Source organism: Cynocephalus volans, chromosome 2 (assembly GCF_027409185.1).
Source record: "Cynocephalus volans isolate mCynVol1 chromosome 2, mCynVol1.pri, whole genome shotgun sequence".
Classification (NCBI taxonomy): domain Eukaryota; kingdom Metazoa; phylum Chordata; class Mammalia; order Dermoptera; family Cynocephalidae; genus Cynocephalus; species Cynocephalus volans.
In genome coordinates this window covers 61,929,705-61,944,697 of record NC_084461.1, presented here as the reverse complement: position 1 = coordinate 61,944,697, position 14,993 = coordinate 61,929,705, and the positions used below count along the sequence as shown (strand labels likewise).

The following is a 14,993-nucleotide window of genomic DNA, read 5'->3' as shown; positions in this document are numbered from 1 at the left end:
AACTGATAAGTAGTACTGTATGTCAGTAAACAAATTTATGTCGACATTAATGAGAAGAAAAGTCTGTAATTTTTAAAGTCTATTACTAAGAATCCAGTAAGATATTAAAGGCAAACAATCTTACAGTTACCTTGACTTAAGAACACCATTTAACATACACCCATCTTCCCAAAGGTTTGGAAACTCTCAATCCAGGTACTCACCTGTCCTGCCTGTATCAGCTGCTATCATACCACAGAGCTCTGATATCCTGTCTCAACTTCTTTCAATACCTCAGTAAAGAGTCAACTGTGAGGCTCCAGCTCACAGTGGCTTTCATTTCATCTAAAGAATGTGGACCTCAACTCCATCGCTCATTTCATAAATATTTATCAAGTGTTCATTGTATGCCAAACACCATGCTTGGTGCTTGAGAGAGAGCAATTAACAAAGGAGACACATGTAATGCTCCACTACCACCAAGCTTCCTCTCTAGCAAGGCAGACATTGCATAAATTATAATTAAATTACAAGTGCTAATAAGTGGTGCTTCCTGGTGATTCTGAACTCTGATTTTTATCAGTTTCTCCAGGACTAACAAGGACAAAGTGATTCAGGATAACCACTCAAAAAGAGATTAAAGTCATAAATCAGAAAACAATTTTTAAATTCAAAGTGAGAAAGGGTTTACACCAGAATACTCCTACTGGCTGCTTTTGACATTTTCTTTCTAGTAGGGGAGCTCACTCAGGAAACAAAAGTAGGATTAGAAGTTTTCCTGGAAGTATATTTACATAATGCAACCAACAAGGGTTGGATGGTCTGTAGCTATGTAGCTCTCTATTCCAAATCAAAATGTTCAGTCTTGTCAGAATATCTTACATTTGGGTGCTTCTATTTAGTTCTGAAAATGTGGGTGACGGATGTAACTTGTTCCACCATGGAGAGGAGCAAAAAGGAAGCAAACTGGTGTGTTTTGGGGGCTTCTCCCCCAGACAATTCTGGTGATACACAAACAAATGCTTCCCCTGAGACCAATACAGAAAAATAGTTAGCCTTTTTATTCTAATAAATTTCTATCCTAAGTAAAAAATTCCCCAATTTACAGCTATTGTTTTTGTTGTTGTTACATTTTAAACTGTTGGCTTTTTAATGACATGCAGGAGACACTTTCATTTTATTAGGAGTCCACTCCTGAATCACAATAAGAATGAATTATTTCCAGAATGTAGGAAGGAAGCTGATGCCCATTGGATCTCCAGGACATGCTAGGCATTTCCTTTTTTTGGTAATTCTGTTAACACTTCTTTCCCTTTTGTACAGATGGGGAAACTAAGACTTAGAGATTAAACGGTGTAGGAGCCTGAGGCAGGGTTTGAACTGAGGTCCTCTAACATCAAGCCCAGCACTCCGACTCACAGAGCAGGAACATGTGCCAGGCTGGCTGCTTCAGAATCACCAAAGGAGAATGTCAGATCCACAAGGGTACAGGCTCCAGCCAAGACCTGATTCAAATCAGAATCTCTAATGCATAGCCAGCTACGGTCATCATAGTTCTAGCAACAAATCCCATCCATGTATCTTACTTCTCATTAGCTTCACAGTTAGAGGGTGGCCCTCCCAACATCGTCACCACATCCCCATTGGGATTTGGGGGTTGAAGTTGTGGAGAAAGTTCTTTCCAAGTTTTAAATCACTGGTCTTAAACTCCATCCAGTACAGTCAACTATATCTTTCTGAATGTTTCACAGTCACCAAAGAAAAAGTTGTCTCATTTGAAAAACAGAAACAGTAACCATCATCTCACAAGACTGCTGTAAAGAGCAAATGAGATCATGGATTCAAATGTGCTTTTGAATGGCATGAAATACCATATATTATAATACCAATTCACCCACAGATGAATTTATTTGGATGAGCATTCCAAACCAGGAAAAGTGTAATCTTCATAACCCCTCAACTTAAGCAGAGGAAAAAAAAATCTGGAAACCAATATCTAGGGTAGGCAAACTACAGCCACCTGTTTTTATAAAATAAGGTCTTACTGGAACATAGCCAAGCACATGCTTTACCCTTTTGTCTACTGGTACTTTCAAGCTATAGCAGTGAAGTTGACTAGTTGCAACAAAGACCTTACGTGGCTTACAAAAACTAAAATATTTACTATATGACCCTTTAAAAAAAAAGTTTGCCACCCCCTGAACCAGACAGATGGTGATGTTTTTCTTAGGCTAAAATGAAACAAGTCAGTTACTCAGCTGAACACACCATGTTTTAAGCAAGCCCTAAAAATGGAATCTCCATGGTTGGATGGGGATAGGGGTGAGGGAGGAAACAGTGCCCAGATTCTGACACACGGGGAGGATGATGCTTCCTTTGCTGGTACTGGCTCATTGCCCCACGAGTCACTGTGACCAACTGGAGCATGCCCTATCCTTCAGGTGTGTCTGGTACATAAGTGGTTACAAACAGCTTCCCTTCCAAACCCAACCCATACATCAATTTGAGAATAAAGCTAGACCATACTTGAAAAGTCAAACCTGTTGCCCATAGACCACGTGTGTGTGTGTGTGTGTTCACATATGTGTGTAGATACATATGTGTATATATGTATTTATTTGTGTATTTTTTTTCATTTTTTAAGCTCAGGATGACCCAAAGCCAGGCCTAACCTCTGGAACCATTCATACTTAGTGGAATCTCACTTTAGCAGCTTGTCCAAACCAGAATGGAACCCAGGGTGGGGAGGAACAGGCAGAACATAGCTGGCTGGCTGCCTCTGAATCCACCCACCTGCTGCTTTTGCTCTCCTGCTGTGTGCGGGGCTATGTGTGCTCAGGCAGGATGGCCCTGGCCCAGTTGGCTCACACAGCCAACCTGCCCCCAGAGAAATATGCAATCAGGAAGCTGGCAGGAAGCACTCACGGCTCACCATGCTCTACAAGTAAATGTCATGTTTCCTTTTCCTGGTACAAAATCTGCAAAAGGCTAAAGTCAGTCATCTACATTTGTTGAAGAGAAAGATTAAAATTAAACCTTTGAGTCCAACTCCTTATACTTTTGCCATGATGTAGATTACCCAGAGAGAGCAAGCAATATTATGGTATCCTTTAAAACATCACCTAAAGTGATAGTTAAGATTCTAGAAGACAGAAAAATATACAAAGAGAAAGAAATAAACAAGGAAAAAAATTTTTTTAAAAAAAGAAGACAGAGTTGTCCAATGATTTCCCAATTTTGACTTCTTCAAATTCCCATAGATACATTTAGATAATAATTTTACACTATAATAAACGTTCTCAACCCTTCAGCTCTGGTTTCATTTAAGTGATCCAAAATACAGGTATTTAATATCCCTCCCAGTCATGGAGAGAGCTCAAAATCCTCAAAGCCCTTTAATTAAGGCCTAGGCTTAGAAATGCAGCCTAAATTTCCTATTTAGGCCATAGAAGTAGGAAATAAAACTACAGACTAATTTCTATGTGTTGGCACAGGCCTGATAACAGATACCTATATCTATAAATATAGATATAGATATTTAGATACATAGATATAGATATATTTGTCACAATTATATATATATGTATAGATAGATACTTAGATTATACATAGATATTTATCACCATTTTACTGTTATGCAATTTATTTTTCAAAGTTCAATTCACTTCCCTAACCAAGTCAAAAAACAAACAAACAAACAAAAAAACAAACAATTAACAATTTAGTTAAATTATATTCCAACTCAGGTACATTTTTTAAAAAAATTAAGGGTTTCATGACACCTAAAACTATTGCAGGGAGAAAAATAATCATTTTATTCTCTTGTTAAGGGCTGAACTGTGTCCCCCAAAATTCACATGTTGAAGTACTAAACCCTGGTACCTCAGAATGTATTTGGGGATAGAGCTTTTGGAGAGATAATTAAATTAAATGAGGTCATTAGGGAGGCCCTAATCCAATATGACTGGTGTCTTTATAAAGAAATTGGGACACAGGCACAGGGGATCATGAGAAAACAACAGAAGAGGAAGGTTATCTACAAGCCAAGGAGAGAGGCTGCAGGAGAAACGAACCCTGCTGACACCTTGGTCTTGGACTTTTAGCCTCCAGACTATGAGGAAATAAGTTTCGGTTGTTTAAGACCCCGTATGGTACTTCGTAAGGCAGCCCTAGCAAACTAATACATCCCACCTCTTCAAAAACACCTTTGTCACTGAAGTTTATGGTATCTAATGCCAGTTTCAGTTTTATGGGAAATTGCCTGAAGGTCTTTGGCAAAGCTGCTTTCCACACACAGATTACACAAGTAAGGTGCCAATTTCTGAATTATGAAATATTTTTTAAAAAGAAATTATCATACTCTCACTCCTTAAAGTCTGTTACTTAAATACTAACTACAGCATAGCTTTTCATTTGGAAATTTATTTTCTTGTCTTACGTAAAAAAAAAAAAAAAAAACCTTGTCATTAAAAATTTAACACAGCTGTCAGTATTAAAAAAAAAAAAAATTACCAAGATGAGATACTCTGAATACAATGCTTTGAATTTTGAAAATATTTTGCTGGGCACCAAATGCTAATAAGTGGTAAAAGAAAACATTCTTTTGGAACCCAAACTTAGCAACGTTACTGATTTTTCAATATCAACATGATTAACACATAAAATTTCCTTTTTTTTTTTTTTTTGTTTTTACGGGTAAGGGGATTGCAACCCTTGGCACGGTGTGCTCTGCACCACGCTCAGCCAGTGAGCGCACCGGCCATCCCTATATAGGATCCGAACCTGTGGCCTCAGCGCTACCAGCTCCGCACTCTCCCGAGTGAGCCATGGGGCCGGCCCAACACATAAAATTTCATTCTTGATTTAAATTTTATCATATGCGTGGCAAAATCATAATGCTTTAACTGCAATGAAGAGAATTTTTTAGGTAACATGCAAATACTGAGGTAGAGATAAATATATAACTGAAAAGGGAGACTAAGATGATTTCAGATTTTTATACTATAAAATGTTTTCTCTGTTAATTAATGAAAAAGGCAAATAACATAAACTAATAGATGCATTCAGCATGGAGTTCTAGAATTTTTAAGCTAGGAGGAAAAAAGTCATAGGAATTAAGATGGTTTTACTTTTTTTTTTTTTTTGCCTTTAAGAGTAATACAGTTGAGTGGTTCATAGTGCTAATTACATAGCAATTGTACCACAGAGACTTCATTGTTTAAAGAAATTCAAATTTTCTGTAGTCTTGGCTGGTGTCTGTCAGAGGAGCGCAGATAAAGTTCTTAAACAACCATCTCTTCCATTGTAAATAAAATCAAATACCAATTTGGATTTAATGTTCAAACATCCAAGAATTTTGTTCAAGAAATAACTTCCAGAATTGGAGAGTAAAGATCTTTAAACTGCTATTTTAAAAAATATTTACAAATAATATGGATTTATTATTAGGCAACATTAGAGAAACAAAATATCCTTAAGAAAATGTGATTTATGGGAAAAAAGTGAAGCTAAAGGGTATTTAAGATATTTGAAGATGCTCAAGCCCAATGCAAGATTAGGCCACAGCAATCCAAAACATCTAGAAATATTTTCCAAATGGTAATATTAAAAAGGGAGAGAGGGGAAGAAAAGCAAACAAATAAAAAATCTGGCCCTTCATTATGAACACCGTGCTGAGCATTACAGAAGGATTATTTCTATATCACACCAACATCTTTAAAAAGTACAACTCAAACCTGCTTTTTGGAAATTAGGAATTTATAGTATAGTGATTGAGAGCATGAACTCCAGAGCCAGTCTTCCGAAGTTCCAATCCTGGCTCTGCCATTCACTAGCTGTGTGACCTTGGACAAGTCACTTCACCTCTCTGTATCGCCGTTTCCCCTCTCAAACAGAGATAGTAACAGAACCTTCTCAGTGGGTTGTTGTATTAAATGAGTCTCTAAATGTAAAACCTTGACACAGTGCCTGAAATTTGATGTGTCGTATAATTACTGGTGGCAGTCGTGGTGGTGGAGCAATTCAAAAACAAATCACAATCAGAGCACAAATAGCACATTAAAATATCTGGTGAGGTTGGACTAAATGAACCAATGAAAATTCCAATCTAGGTGACATCTAAACACAGTCCAGCTTTTTTTATTTATGTGTATTTTTTTCCATCAGCTTTAGTGTTCCAGAAATTAGCATTTCTGCTGACCTTAGCTGGTCATATACACACAGTACTGAACCAGGCAAAAGAGCAACCCTTTTTTTAAGGTGTTATTTGAAACAGCTGATTTTAGGGCCTAAAGTATAACTATATACTCAGTATAACTAAGGTGGTCTACACCTTAATTAAGTCATGGTTAAATGCACAGTTAACAAAAATACCAGCCCAGAACACCCTGTTTCCTCCAGCCTGGCCCCCCTCAGTCACTGCTCCCCAGAGCATGTGTGGAAAAAGAGGACCCCCAGAGCCTAGCTAAGACTGCCATCAGCAACTGATTTTGTGCTACTTGCAATCATAAGCGCTGTGAAAGCTCTGGAGTGGTTTGCACAATTTTATCTGGCCCTGACCACCCTCTTAAGAATATAAAACCAATTTTCATTCCACATCCCTATCACCTCTTATTCTCTGACTTTCACTTGTCCAGAAATTGCTTATTATGCTTAAGTCCACAGAATAAATAGGGTTTTTTCGACCAGTTGCAAAACTCCAGTAGTTAACAGTGCACACAGCCTTTCTGATCTAATCCCTTCTTATATACACCAGGATGTTGCCGAGAGATTTAGGCCAAGGTTGATTTTCCTCTCTCCTATCAATGTCCTTAATGTCCTTGGCCTACACTGGACGTACAATTTCTTAAGCACAAGTACATTATCTCAGCATTTCCCTTGGCTCTATCTAATTCCTTACATGTGGACAGTCTGGCTTTGTATATCATCACTGTTTATTTCCTTAGTACATTTTCTATCCACTACAAGCATTCTGCCAAATGTTTAAAGGCTTTCTACATTGAAGCACAAGTCAATAGAAAAAGATGGGAGATACACAAAAAGAAAGAGAAATACTTCTTTTAAACAAAAGCTAAATGTGGTTTAACTCAAGCTGAGTTTTTGAATTACACCAAAGCCAGTATACAAAACCACACTGATAAAAACATATAAAGCACTGTAAGTAGCAAATTAATGAATCAACAGAGCAAAACAATATATGCCTAGAAAAAACATTCTGTAGTCTTACAGTATTGAAGTTGCAAGATAATACATTAGAGGAGTCACATTTTCTAAATTTTGCTTGATCATATATTTTTTTTAACCCAAACCATTCTACTGAAATTTTTTCTTTTTTATTTAAAGAACAATCTGAATGATACTTTTAAGAACTATTTCATTCTCTCCTATATGCTGACAAGAAATAAGAACATTACATCAGTAACCAAGAAATGTAAAGAATTAGCCACTACTGAGAATCAACATCTTTTGGACTCATAATAAATCACCTTGGAGGCAGTGTCAGAATTATTATCCTTGAATTGGGAGAGGCCAAATATCCCACCCTCAAAACTTTTTGTTGCAGAAAAATTATCCTCTTATCTGACAACCTAAGAATATATATTAAGCATGGAAAAAAATCTGTGTCCAGTTCTGAAGATCTCTATACTACTGCTTGTTTTATGTTTCTGAAACATTTTGCTGTCAGTGATTTATTTCACATCCATGTGGCCAGCCATTTGTTTATTCTATTGCATACCATCTGTTTTTCAGTAGAGAGGTTTCAAGTAATTCTCATTTCCTACCTCATATCCCACAGAAAACAATTTTTAATAGACAAGAGATTTAAATCATTTGGATTCACGTGGAGTTGGTAACTCGAGCTGCCTTTCATTTGTATTTGGCAAATACTTTCATGGGATTAGCAAATTGTATTATTACGAGGTACTTATGGAAAGACAACACCTTTTTTTTTTTTTTTTTTATAATGACAAATGATGTTAACAGTTTCATTTTGGGTGTTTAATGGCAGTACGGAAGATTTCACTAACATTCCACAAAATTGCCCTGATAGACCATAAAGTCCTACCACAAACCCTGTCCATATCTTTTATTCCTGAGAGTCAACCGATATGCCCATCAGGATGTAGTAGAGTCGACAGTGGGGAATAAATATCAAGTTGCTTCATGTTTAAGGGAACATTATCATTTAACCCACAGACCTGAAAACCCTATCTGGTTCTTACATGTTGGCCGCATTCCCTAAGCCCTACCACCATGGTCTTGTGTGTCTAGATATTTACAAGCAAAGTCAGTCCCCAGACCTCCCCAAAGAAAAGTTTATACCACAAATTCCAGCCCATCAGCACCAATTTATTCTCATTCTAAGGCTCACTTTGATTCACTCTATGGAAGAGTCAACCATTCAGAGAAACAACTTCTTGCTGAAACTATACAGATGATGTTTAAAGTATTAATTACCATTTTTACAAGAATCCTTGCTGCTTTTGTGGAGAGGTATCTGATGACAGGACCCAGCGGCTGTCCACAGTTCATGGTTGACATCTGGGGGCTGAGAAACGTCCATCTTGAAGTCTACATGATTTTCACTCGTCCTTACCAAATCGGAATTAGATACATTTGGAGGGTAAGTATCATCCTGATGGATACCTGATGGATTCGGTTTGTTGAAAGGGTTAAGTGACATTTGTACTAAAGCTTCATTGATGAAGAATGAATTTTCATGACATAAACTCTCAGATCGATTAAGTTCCATTGTTATCTGTTAAAGAAATACAGAGAAAGTACAATTATTTCTCCAGCAACTTAAGCAAGTTTCGTAAAGTACTTATTCCTACTAGAATCTAGCAACCAAGATTTCAATAAGAATAAGGTCGTGAAGAATATTAGCATTTTCTCTCTCCTCCCAACCCCCTCTAATGAGCTTGTACCAAAAACTTCAATTTGGCATGTATGACATATCTTAAAAAATAACAAGTAGTGTTCTCTGCCATTAAAGTGTTTCTACTTTATTTTAATCACAGAAAGCAGCATTTTCACTTTTGCTAAATAAAGTTGAAAAGACATCTATATACATGAGGAATTTACAATGAATGTAATTTAGCCAACTTGAAAGGAAAATCAGATGCAGCATAGTTTTTTCTCATAACCTTATCAACTTTTACAACTTTAAGCACTATCACTAAAAAAAATACAGGCACACAGCAGAGAAAAATAAACTCCTGGAACAAAAAGAACCATTGAGCATGGTCAGAGAGGATGCAAAAGGAACACAGGATCTTCCAAAAGGCTTTACCCTACTCAGTTATTAACTAGTGTAACTTGTGTTAACTATTATCAGCGAAATGGATTTTGAACTTACTATATCAAAGGTATGAAGAGAGAATAAACTTGGCATAACAGAGTAGTACCATACTTGCTAAATTCAGTACCTATAAATATACATTAACAGCTAATTGATCTATTAAAAGGTAAATCTACACAGAACTTTTTAAGAATAGTCATGAAAAGAGGGTCCTTCAAGCATAGGAAAAACAGCATGCTCACAGTGAGTGTGCCTCCAGGACAAACCTACCCTCGCCTTACGGGGACAACATGATTCTGTGTGCCTTCCTTAGGGAAGGGCAACCCAGAGTCCAATGAGCCAATGATCCATAGGACCTAGACCTTTAACATGCCCATATTTTAAGACAAGATACATATGCATTGTCTCTGGATGTTCCCAGCTTTTGCTACCTACACACTGAGAAACTGTAGTGAGCTATTCCACAAGAACCAAAAAGACAAACGTTTGGTTACTGTCCCAGAAGCTGCCTTACACACCTCCTTGCTTCCTGGAGGGAAGGCTGCGGGGAGGCTCCTCTGGCGGCTGTGCTTCCAGCGGCACAGCAGGCTCTGCTGGGCCCGCATCCTCTCCCGCTCCCTCTCCACCCTGCGCTGGCCCTCCCGCAGCCGCTCCAGGTTTTGCTGGTACTCCTGCAGCTGATGGTCCAGCTCGCTCTGGTTCTGCAGCAGCAGCTCCTCCTGCGACTGGCACTCCCGCTCCCGCTCCTGCAGCCAGCTCTCCTTGGCCTCCTGCTCCCGCTGCTGCTGGTCGCACCTGCGGTGCCAGCGCCGCTGTTCCTGCTGAAACTGGTGCTGGAGCTTGTGGATGTCGGCCAGCTCCTCCCGCTGCTTCTCCAGGCTGCGGGACTTGTCCTGGTCCTGAAGGGGGCTGCCTCGGAGAGAGTGCCCGGGGGACAGGATCTCCTGTTGCTGGAGAACCAGCTTGTGGATCTCAATGTGGCTATCCTGAATGGTCAAAGCAGCCTGTCAGAGCAGAAGAGAGGAAAATTAAAGACTTCCATATTGTTTGCCTTTTGGTTGAAACTGCTTCTGAACACAAAATGCTTGACCACATCATTTTCTTTCAATAATTTTGCCTTTATCTCTAAGTTACCTCCAAAGATAGACTTTGGCACTTCAAATAGGCTTGCCTACATTCCCTAGTCGTATGACCAGGGAATTTATATAGAGAAGAAATAAAGTACAAAAGCAATACTCATCCCCTCTTTCGGAAATGTGGTTTGTTGCTGGTTGGTGGATAATATCCATGCAAGTCTTCTGAATAAGAACTCAGTACATAAATTCACAGGACTCCGCATTCCTGTTCTATAGCTCATTCTCTTTCTGAGGTCTCCCCAGTCAATAATTCATGAGAATTTAAGAATCTATATAAACCCAGTAGTATCCTTTATCTGAATCCCAAACCAGAAATTACTTGAGCTGCACTGCTTTCATGAAGACATAATAATAAAAGTCAACTATTTGGAGACTTATGGTAAATAATCTTTTTATAACATAATGCCAAAGAATAACAGTTAATACCATTTTTAGGAGATACGTAAGTTGCTAAAGCTGGTCTCGTTACTGGTATATCTTCATATTATGGCAGGAGGGTCATGCGTAAAAAACTAAGCTGAAATTTATTTGTTTAATAGATTGCTAACAGGAGGCTGAAACGATTAAGAGGAAATAGATACCCTAAAGCCCAGAGGACATTACCAACCAGATTAAGAAAACATTTTGAGTTACGGTATCTGCCTATGAAAAGTTTGGCAGCAACACAGGAAATAATTGCCAAGAGTTGGAAGGATTCCACAAAACCCCCAAAATCTCTGTGAATGCCCTTGGAAGCTTTTAATTTTAAAAGTTCCCATTTAAAGTGCAAAGAAGTACAGAAGGGACAAATTGAAAATGAATACATACTGGGTATGTGTATATGTTTTGACTCAGTATGAGAAATCATTACTCTCCCAGGGATAAATTCACATTTTTCCTTCCTAAGAATTTTTAAAACTGTCCATGTAACAAATGTTGGGAAGATGGGGATTTGACCATTAGTTCTTTGTTAGATCAGCAGTTTCCTGTATTTTTGAAAGTTAAGGAACTAAATTCCTACTTGTCTTGGGATATGCCTCAAAAACACATCCAGGGCCTTTTGAAATAAAATTCCTATTTTTAAGTTTCAAAATTAATTTAAAAATCTTTAGACTCACCTGAATATTTGATTAACAGTTTTCAGGAGTTATTATAAAGAGAACAATGATTATCATTGAGAATAGTTACTAATTACTGTGGTCTTTAAGTATAAAATAATTATCATATAAGAATAAACCACTCAGGACTCTGATCAACCAGGGAATCAATATAGTAAAAACAAACAAAAATCTAATATTTTATATGTCAAACTACCATAAGCAATGATAACCCTCATGTAAAGATTACAATTAGAATAATTAAGCACTACCATGCACTATATTCTTCATGTCTACTTAACACTTGAGATAAGACCACTCTCTTCCCTAGCATAGAGGTGGAATTTGAAGATTAGATATTCACGCCCACACTTAAAGTTTACTTATATTTTTAGGACAGAGAACAGCACTTTCTTTTCAAGTTAAGACAAATTCCCAATTCACTCCCTCTTAACTTGACTTTGCTAGAATATCTCTGTGTCCTTTCCTTTTCACCTTGTCTGTACCTCATCTCTAATTCTTTTCTACTAATATAGGAATTAAATTTCATTTTCATCTGATTCAAAAATGCTGTGTAAGAAACTTCAATCAAACGTAAGAGATTCAGCTTCAAAAGAGATGTCTGTGCCATAAACAGAAATCTTTCAAAGCCCATATGCTTAGACCAGCTCAAAAGCACTGGATATGTTAAGAGAATCCACTTTGATATTTCCCATGCTGCTTCAACCTAATGTGTTGCAAACATTAGGTCATTTAGGTAACCAGGTTTTTCAGAACCTTGAATCCACACAGGGCTGCGATCAGGTTGAAAAGAAGAGATGTGACTTTATGTGTATTTTCATCAGGGCAACACAAGCCAGGATGCTCAGTGTTTTCATCCCCCAAGAGTTAATGGACTGTACTCAAACTATATCCCTTCTCGGCTGCCATTTAAAAGAAAGAATACTTGTTTTCATGATAAATTGATCTCTAAGAACATCTACCCCAGACTAGCATACGAAATGTAAGATGCTAAAGGCATTCCCACTAAATCTTGAACAAGACAAGAAGCTTACTATCACCACTACTATTTAACACATTTTTAGAAGTTCTAGCCAAAGCAATAAGCCAAGAAAATAAAATCAATATAACTGTTAAGGAATAGCCATAATACCATTATTTTCAAATTTTTGTTTTCTACCTGGAATACTCCAAAGAATCAATGGAAAAACTATTAAAACAAAAAGTAAAGTTCAATGAGTTGGTCAGTTACAAAATAAAAACATAAAAATCAACGGCTTTATTTATATCAGCAACAACCACTGAGGAAACATAATGAAAAAATATGCTATTCACAATAGCAACAGAGAGACATAGAAATAAACTTAATAAAAAAGAAAAAAATATATATATATATTACATATATATACACATAGTACCTATATCAAGAAAATTACAAAGCTTTACAGCAGAACATGAAATAAGAGATGTCCAAACCACATTCGTAGACAAGAAGACTGATTATGGCACATGCCAATTCTTTCCAATTTAATTCATAAACATAATGAAATTTTAATTTAATGGTCTTGGTAGGAGGTAATAAACTTGACAGATTGATTCAAAGGCTCTTGTGAAAGAATATATAAATACACATAGAAAAATAATAAGAGGAGACTAGCACTATATATACTCAAATGTAATCCAGTTTGAGGACAACTGACATATATTAAAAGCAATTCAAAGGTTTAAAAATTAAGATGTGGTACTGAAGCTAGAATAGGCAGACGATTAAGAGAACATAAGATACAGTCAAAGTATAAATAAGAAAACATCAAATACAGCATGACTTTACATTTTCTGGTGAAAACAGGTTTAATTTTATTTTAACATTCAACAAGTATAAGATATGAAGTATGAATGGAAAATAAACCAGTGGGGGTGAAAAAGTTTAGTCTCACCAGTAATCAAAGAAGTGAAAATTAAAATAATCAGATACTTGGATCCATTTTCAAATTGAAGAGATGGAGAGGGTTGATTTGGTTATTTTGGCAATGTCTACTAAAAACCTTAAAAGAATTCTACTAATTTATCCTAAGAAAACGCTCAGATATGTTCAAAGAGATTAGTGTACAAGGATGTCCACTACAGTGCTGTTAATAATACAAAAGTGTAAACAATAAGGGATTGGATAAATTCCATAGATTTCAATATTATATAGTCATTAAAAACTGCTGTTAAAGAATAGTTGGTGACATAGAAAGGTACATGTTGCAGAAGATTATATAGAAAACGATTCTAAAATCCACAGGGATATACACCAACATGATAATAGTAATAATTCAAGTAAATTCTCAAAATTTTACAAAATTTTCAATAGTACCATCATTGTTTTCATAACACTTAAAAATATTTTAAGTCAGTAAATTAAGCAATTGGATGCATTGAGCCTCTTTTTTGTACATGGCCTACGGGATCATACAGCCTTCTTTTCCTAAACACAAGCATGACTTTTATGCCTGTTTTTCCTTGAAAGACAGTAAGCCAGTTAAGGGTGGGCTTTGTGGCCCATTTGCCTTAGTGTCTTAGCCCTCAGTACAGTGCCCAGCACAGAGAGGACACCCAGTAAATGCTGAGCAGTTGAACGAACAAAAGAATGACAAGGCAAATGGATTATTTAACTGCTCTAAAGGCCTCAGGCCACATGTGGAAGTTGAAAGATGTTTAGGTGTGAATTTAAGTTTTCACCAGAAAATGTGAAGTCATGCTACACTCACCTAAGAGTTTCATTGTGTACATCAAGCCAGATCACATTCATCAATATTTTTTAAAGATATGAACTGTTTTATGGCTTCAGAGAAGAATGGTATAAAATGTAGTGGTGTTGCTCATGATTACAAAACCAGGTGACGTTCGACACATTACACTTAAGGGGTTGGCATTCTTTTAAGATCATTCACTACCTCTCAAAAGTTCTAATTTTTCAAGTCTGGGAATCATCAAAGTGAATAGTGAGTCGTATTGAGAGAAACATTCACAAGGTCAAAGATTAGAGGAGGGTAGTTACCTGAAGGCTATATAAGAGGCGGGTTAAATTCTGTATTGCTTGTATAATCTGAAAAATAAGACCGTTAAGTGTCAAATTCTTGAAAAGGCTTTCATTAGCCACAAATAGAGAGGCTGGCAATATACTGAAGCTCACCTCTGACTGTGAAGAACCTGGAAAACTTCCATATTCCACCTGAAATACATAAAAACATAAGAAAATGAACAAGCACTCTACTTTTGGAAAGCTGCACTACAGCTTCCAAAATGGGTGAATCACTTCACTCCTTCTAAACTTGATCGCCTCATCTATAGCTACTTAGTTTCCTCCCGGAAACAGAAGCCTATAAAATTAACCACTAGACGACAAGAGCCCCCTTCATGCAAACTCAGTGTTTGAGATGCATGGCAACTTTTATTCATCCATCCCTTAAAACAGTAAGGGATGACAGTAAGGCAGCCCTGCAAACCCTAAGTGAC

General features: G+C 37.0%; 1 protein-coding gene across 6 annotated transcripts in view; it reads right to left on the bottom strand.

The window, feature by feature from the left end:
* The window catches only part of ARHGEF28 (Rho guanine nucleotide exchange factor 28), a 298,642-nt gene that overhangs the window by 19,693 nt on the left and 263,956 nt on the right, over window positions 1-14,993 (bottom strand). For 5 of the 6 annotated variants that reach the window (XM_063085738.1, XM_063085732.1, XM_063085735.1 and 2 more), the window contains 4 exons: window positions 14,671-14,709; window positions 14,536-14,583; window positions 9,799-10,284; window positions 8,437-8,737 (listed from right to left, as the gene is read on the bottom strand). In XM_063085738.1, coding sequence (XP_062941808.1) covers window positions 8,437-8,737; window positions 9,799-10,284; window positions 14,536-14,583; window positions 14,671-14,709 — 874 coding nt within the window. The remainder of the gene's footprint in view (window positions 1-8,436; window positions 8,738-9,798; window positions 10,285-14,535; window positions 14,584-14,670; window positions 14,710-14,993) is intronic. The other variant, XM_063085736.1, reaches the window with a different exon arrangement.